Source organism: Penaeus vannamei, chromosome 24 (assembly GCF_042767895.1).
Source record: "Penaeus vannamei isolate JL-2024 chromosome 24, ASM4276789v1, whole genome shotgun sequence".
NCBI lineage: Eukaryota > Metazoa > Arthropoda > Malacostraca > Decapoda > Penaeidae > Penaeus > Penaeus vannamei.
This window is the reverse complement of record NC_091572.1, coordinates 31,172,442-31,179,998: the sequence shown is the minus strand read 5'-3', so window position 1 is coordinate 31,179,998 and position 7,557 is coordinate 31,172,442. Positions and strand designations below refer to the sequence as shown.

Sequence of the window (7,557 nt, the reverse complement as noted above, 5' to 3'; positions counted from 1 at the left end):
GTTAACATCATTGGTGGATTGCTGCTATATAAGTCTAATGATACGTCAGATAAAAGCTGATAATAAAAGTCGCGTGTAAGAAAAATACGCGTGGAGAAATTTGTGCAACAAATACTTTTTGTTGTTCCATAACTGGATCAATATCCGACATTGTCATGAAGTTCTCTACTGTGATTTGTAGCTTTGTAGTATTTTGATACGTAGCATCCTTAGCTTTATTCTAACTGCTTTTGATAAACAGTATGTAGATATATTTTTTACACATTTGCTTACGTACTTACAAAACCAACTGTCATTAAGGATTACGTTAACAATAATAAAAATAACAAAAGACACCAACCAATGGTGTTGACGACAATAACAAGGGTAATGAAAACCAACCATATTACTTCTATTACCTAAAGTCTCCCTTATCAAAGCCATCAGACTCATATCTGGCAGAGAGGAGCAGCCTCGTGTGTACAGGGCAACTCGTGTAAGTAATATTGGTCTCTCTTCCACAGAACGACGCAATTTTGCCTCCTATCGTCAGCGGGCTCTGGTAGGTTCCTGCAAACGCGAGGGACAGGGTGTTAGTATTTTACTTTCTTTCTCCATATGTGTGTGAACGGTTATATATTTATCTATCTATCTATCTATCTATCTATCTATCTATCTATCTATCTATCTATCTATATATATATATATATATATATATATATATATATATATATATATATATATATATATATATATATATATATATATGAACACAAGCACAAACACAATCACGTGAACACAAAAATGAAAAATGAAACTAGCCATAATGAGAAATGAACATACATGTTCAATTTTCAATTCTCATTGTGGCTAGTTTCATTTTTCATATATATATATATATATATATATATATATATATATATATATATATATATATTCATACATATTCATTCATATATGCATGTATACATATACATACACACGCACACACACACATACTGATAAAGTTAGGCGAAGTATCAGCTTTCTACAAATTGCTATGCGTTCGTTCGTAACCCGTAGCCGAGGATAAAAGTGTCACTCACCCGTCCCTCGTTCCCCAGAAGGGCGCCCCCCGGGGCATCAGCTCCCCGGTGACCCAGACCCAAGTGCCTTCAACGGCCTCGTCTGACTCACCGATCCAGATATTTACGTTTTTCGACAGATTGTCTGAAAAAAATATACTATATTTATAGAAATTCATGGGAATCACTTCTCTTTTTACGGAGACTAATGCATTTTTATATCTGATTGTATTACGGATATTGTTTGCAAAGACTATTTCATTGTTGATTTACACCACCCACTTCTCTTAAATCAACTTCCAGTGTAAATAAGGATTAAGAACAAAGATTTCTATAATTATGTGATATTACTACACTTCTAAATTACAGAATATACTGATGGTCTTGATGTATTCAAGGATGGCCGCAAAGGTGTTGACGTCCGAGAAGTGAGCGAGGTCGGCCCCGTACCCAGCGCAGAACTGCCGTGCTGACTGCCAAGTGTGCAGCTCGTCAAGCGCCAGCAGGAGACAGCTGCCTCCCACTTGCGTGAATGGAGACACACACACCACGCCTAAGGAGCATAGGAGAGTTAAGGGAAGATTATTTTTAGCCTTGCGGAAGCTATATTAAGTATGTCCTACTATAAGGTTTTGATGGATCAAAGCTCCGTACACGCGAAGGACATACTCTCAGGTGTGCGTCCTTCTGCCTTGCTGCCCAGGGCCTTCAGCGAGTCGCGAACCTGAACCAACGTCTCGAGGCTCTCCTTCAGGAGCTCCGTCGTGGCCTCCTGCGCCGCGGCCATTCTGTTCAGTTGAGCCTCCTGCCGCAGCAGGAGAAGGTCCGTCAGGCTCTGCGAGAAAATGTCATTGGCGCATGTCTCTACAGTCTGTCGTCTCTTCTATTGTTTATATGATTATATGCTTGTATATACATGTGTGTGTGATTGCAAACGGGCACACGCACACATATATGTGTGTATATATGTGTGTGCACGCAAGGTCTATATAAGTACTTCTATAGTCCTTGTGTGCACGCACACCACACACGGACACACACACATATGTGTATATATATATATATATATATATATATATATATATATATATATATATATATATATATATATATATATATATATATATATATATATATATATTGTCAATGTAAGAGTTGGAGGGCATAGAGGTTGGTGGTAATGAAAGGGGTCTTGGGTTGCTGGTTAACTGCTGAGGGCAAAGGCGTGACCCCAACGAGAGTGACCCCGAGTGCCGAGGGACGAGGGTGACCTGTCCTGTGACTGCTTCTTCTGTCTGCTGGGTCTGGTCTGCCCCTTCTGCTGCTTTCTAGACGTCCTTATATTCTGTGCAATTTTTCGTGGCAGATTCAACGGCGTCTGGGCGCGATTTCTTCGTAGTAAACACAACAGCGTAAAACTAAATTGCTTTGATAATATGTAAGCCTATATAAAGCATGGTGTCTGCAGTGCATTACCCCTATTGCAACTGATTGCGACTCTATCAAGTTAGTTACAAGTTACATATTCATCAATACCTTAAAATTAAGGAAGCATAAACTCTAGCAAGATATCGAATAATGAGAATAGACGCCATTAAAGCGAATTAGAATCAGTTATAAAATGTAACTTAAATACTTAATACAAATAATCCTTTACTGAATTCCGTGTAGGGCGGTCAAATAGGTGAGTAAAAGGGTCATCGACGAGTATGTGTGAATAAGCGAACAATTACCGCGTAAGTAAATGGAGAGTGATTTTCAAAATACCATATGTATAAATTCAAATAATGGAAAGTGAAAACGCAATCAGTAACAAAGGAACTACTAATACCCATAGCATATAGAGTGAAGGAAACGATAATTATAAATTCGCAACTATAATGAATAATTAATGCGGGAAAACCGAAACATTACAATAATTGACTAAACTGAAGTATGGTTATTTGCTCTGAGTAAAATAAAACATTAAAGTGAACTGTGTGAAAACAACAACAATATAACAGACGAAAAAACACAAATTACGTCAATTAGAGAATGGTTAAGGCAAGGGAATGAGGTGGGGGAGTGAGGTGAGTGTTGTCACAGAGATCTCAGTTTGTGACTTCGTTGTGTCAAAAAAATAAAATAAAAATATTAGAAATTTTGTATTATAGAATTAGTAGCATGTGCGTTAATAAGAGACAACTTAAATGTAAGGTGTGGGTGGGTTTAGGGAGGGTAATAAGTTAATCTGGCACTAAAGTAGCGAGGATGTTTCAGTGATACAAGGTAGAGGTGTGACGCCATGGCTGTGTAGATGAGGGTTCACAAAGACTTGATGAGGAAGGCGAGTCGGCTGGCGAGAATGCGTGCGGGAATTCATCTTCAGCGACTGCGTCAGGAGCGTTGGACAGGCGTGAGGGGTCAACATAGTAGTGTGGCAGACATGATGTGGGTGGCGTGGATCAAAAGGTCTTGGTAGCGATGGCTGGCGTTAAGGCGAGGAGGCTTAAAGTAGCGAGAATGTTTCAGTGATGCAAGGTAGAGGTGTGACGCCATGGCTTTGTAGATGAGGGTTCACAAAGACTTGATGAGGAAGGCGAGTCGGCTGGCGAGAATGCGTGCGGGAATTCATCTTCAGCGACTTCGTCAGGAGCGTTGGACAGGCGTGAGGGGTCAACATAGTAGTGTGGCAGACATGATGTGGGTGGCGTGGATCAAAAGGTCTTGGTAGCGATGGCTGGCGTTAAGGCGAGGAGGCTTAAAGTAGCGAGAATGTTTCAGTGATGCAAGGTAGAGGTGTGACGCCATGGCTTTGTAGATGAGGGTTCACAAAGACTTGATGAGGAAGGCGAGTCGGCTGGCGAGAATGCGTGCGGGAATTCATCTTCAGCGACTTCGTCAGGAGCGTTGGACAGGCGTGAGTGGTCAACATAGTAGTGTGGCAGACATGATGTGGGTGGCGTGGATCAAAAGGTCTTGGTAGCGATGGCTGGCGTTAAGGTGAGGAGGCACAGGAACGTTCAGCGTTGTGAGGTTCTTCCACCGCTAAGCTACCAGTTGTGAAAGTAAGAGTTGGGTTCAGTTCAGTTCAGTTAGATTTGCGAAGTCATGCTTCGCCCGGGCCTTTTCTCTGGGGTGGCCCGGCCTGTGTTAACTATTTCTAGTTAACTCAAATGTTTTCTTTGAACTGCATGCTTACCGCGGTGGCTGGATTGCAAGCAAGCGATCCAGCTGCCATGGTGAAAGCATGTTGCACACCCTTATTACCAGCCCGGCGGCTGTGGTGGGTGGTCCCTGTCTCAGAAATTGTGTGTGTACACAATTCTGCAAGTAATGTAACAGGGTGGCGTTAGGCTCGCCGCAGTGTTTACATGACCTCCCAGACTCACTGTCAATAATTTGCCAAGCGCATTGGTAACCTAGTCTTAGTCTGAATAGTGTGACTTCGGTACCTCTTTTTGTATTTGGAGGAAGGGCCAGTGGCTCATAGCCTGAAGCATCTGAGTACCACTTGGCAGCGAGCGATTTTGTGATGTTTTCTCTATGTGCTCCCCGGAGGACCGCACACGCTGCAGCTTAGGTACCTTGGCTCAGTCCCCTTCGGCTGGGTTTAACGATCATGGAGGATGGGGGCATACCCCTGCCCTTTTCGGCTAGTTTATCAGCAAGCTCGTTCCCTTGTATGCCTATGTGGCTTGGGACCCAGTTTATGATGATTCTTCTACCTTGACTAAGGATTCTTTGGGCTATGTATAGTACTGTTGTCAAGAGGTAGATGTTATCCGGGGGCATGCTATGCCGTAAACTGTCAATAGTTGCTCTTGAATCTGTATGAATGACAACGTGCCCTCCCCTCAGGGACGCGTGTGTCAATGCTTCCATGATCGCAACCGTTTCAGCCTGAAGCGTTGAGGCATTGTCAGTGACCCTAATGGATGCTGTGGTATCCTTTGTTGCAAAGCCGGCGCCTGCAGTATGGTTTATTGGATCCACGGATCCGTCCGTGTAGTAAGTTATACTACCCGGCGGAGTTATTTGTTCAATGACCCTTTGTGCTTGTGCCTTTAGGCTAGGCATGGAATATTGATCTTTCTCATTGTGAGATTTAGAATTGAGAATTCGATCATTTCGTTTGCCCACGGCGGGGGTTCTTTGTAATCAGGGTGGGGGGAGTCCATACCCTTGGCAAGCAATGAATCTTTTAGTTGAAAGCGTATCAAAACTCTGGCTGTATGTGTGAGCCAGGAATTGTCTGCAAACAACTGATAATCTTGTAGGCGTCTGAGAACTCTTTGTCTTAAATAAGAGTTTGTGGGTGCCTGCTGGACCTTGGAAAGGAACTGTGCTGCCATTAGATCAATTCTAGTGTCCACAGACGGTAAATCAACTTCCATGAGGAGGTTGATGACCTTTGTCCACTTAGGTGCACCTAGAATGATCCTGGCTGCTTCGTTTTGTATTGTTTCCAGTTTTTCTTTTAATGTGCTGGAAGCAATGAGGGCGACAGATGCATAGTCAATAATAGGACGGACAGCATGTACATAGAATGATCTTAGTACTTTGTGTCCTGCTCCTATGTGTCTCCCTGTCATGACTTTCATGACGGACAGTCTTTCCTTGGTTCTGTCAAGCAGGTATTGGATCTCCTTTTTGAAAGTGAGTGTGTGTCCTATCCATACACCAAGGTATAGATATTCCTTCACCCATTCTAGATCCATACCCTGTATGGTGAGTTTTTTGTTTCTGACATTGGTTCTCAGTGCCATTGCTTTGGATTTTGCTGCTGATATTTTTAGACCCGTCCTACAACACTCTTCAGACACCAGGTTCAGACAACGCTGAGCTCTAGTTAGGCAGTGGTTGCCAGAGGCTATGATTGCCAAGTCATCTGCATAAGAGATGATCTTGCATCCCTCTGGCAGGTGAATGTCGAGTATGTTGGACATGAGGGTATTAAACAGGGCTGGACTAAGAACCCCTCCCTGAGGAGTTCCATTTTCAAGTGGCATGCGCTGTGAGAGGTGGCCTTGAAATCTGACATTTGCTGATCTATTTTTAAAATAGTCAGCTATCCAGGCCAAGAGTCTGCCTTTGACTCCTTTGTGGATTAGGGTCTCTTGAATGGCAAGTGGACTTGCCAACTCAAAAGCCTTCTCCAGGTCAAGGAAAACAACCACGGCGGGCGAGGTGCAGATTGTGCTTAAGAGTGTGGAAATGCTATGAGCAGTGCTCTTACCCCTTGTGAACCCGTGCAGGTGTTCATGGGGGGGACCCGTTTTCCATCGGAGTCTGTTGAGTACCATCTTCTCAGCTGTTTTGCCCAGGCAGCTGAGAAGAGAGATGGGGCGGTACTTGCCAGGCTCCTTTGGCTTTGGGATGGGAACTATTGTGGCTTGTTTCCAGCTCTGGGGCACCGTGGCTGTTTGCCAGGATTTGTTGATAACCTGCAAGAATGCAAGTTCTCCTGCAAGGCCTAGATGCGAAATGATGGGGTGAGAGATCCCATCAGATCCCGGTGCTGACCCAGAACTGGATTTGTATGATTTTCTTAGTTCCCTAAGAGAGAACAAGGCATCTGCTTCATCAGCTTCGAGTGCCTTGTCTCTTATGAGAGCAAGTCTTTCTGGATTTAAGTTTTGTTGTTTTTCTCTCATCACTGGAGGCAGATTGTTGGTGCTGGTTCTGGCAGAGAACTCAAGCACCAGTCTGTTAGCCTCTGATTGTGGGTCATGATGAGTGCATTTCGGGGCTTGGCGGCTTGTCGCTTGCCTGACCCGTTTCCACAACTCTGTAAGGCTGGTCTGGTACCCAAAAGACTGGCACCATTCCAGCCATTTTTCCTGCCTTACTCTGTTGGCAGTTTCCTTGGCATCCACAACAGCTTCCCTCAGCAGGGCCAGATTGTCGGGAGATCTTTGCCGTCGGAAGTTTTTTCTACACATATTAACCCTGTGGTTGACCTCTTTGATCTCGTCATTATAGTACCAGGCGTCTTTGTGAGTTCTGAACCATGGACGAGTTTTGGGAATGGTTTGTGAGGCTGCCTGGTTTATGGCCTGGATTAGCCTTGCCTCTAGGACATCCACATTTTCATTATTGTTATTGGGTTCATTGTCTTTCAGACATCGAGCCAAGCCTTCTTGGAAGGCAAACCAGTTGGCCTTGTCAGTTTTCCATTTAGGAATGTGATGTGGTCTTTGAGCTGGACCTGCATCCATTAGTGTGGTGACTATGCCGTAGTGATCACTAGTAACTGTATCATCAACACACCATCGAATTCTCTCCACCATTGTTGCAGTGGCAAAGGTGAGGTCTAGGACCCCTCCCTTCACATGCGTTGGTTCTTTGGTGTTGAGAAGAGCGATCTCAGGGAATGTCTCAAGCACTTCTGCTATGTGAATGCCTGCCGCGTTCGGCCTTTTGCGGGGATTCAGCATGGCCATGTGTGCATTGAAGTCTCCCCCTATGATCACTCGGTCTTGTGCTGCAGTAGCACAGACCTGGTTTAGATCTAAGCTCTCACACAGTGGTT

The 7,557-nt window shown here is 44.1% G+C and overlaps 1 protein-coding gene across 1 annotated transcript; it reads right to left on the bottom strand.

The window, feature by feature from the left end:
- Positions 1–428: 428 nt before the first annotated feature.
- LOC138866156 (C-type lectin APL-like) lies at positions 429–3,329 on the bottom strand. The gene is made up of 5 exons (XM_070138083.1): positions 3,309–3,329; positions 1,713–1,878; positions 1,411–1,596; positions 1,065–1,188; positions 429–549 (listed from the first exon to the last, which is right to left on the bottom strand). Exons 1-5 carry the CDS (start codon positions 3,327–3,329, stop codon positions 429–431), a joined length of 618 nt encoding a protein of 205 aa, XP_069994184.1.
- Between the last annotated feature and the right edge of the window lie 4,228 nt (positions 3,330–7,557).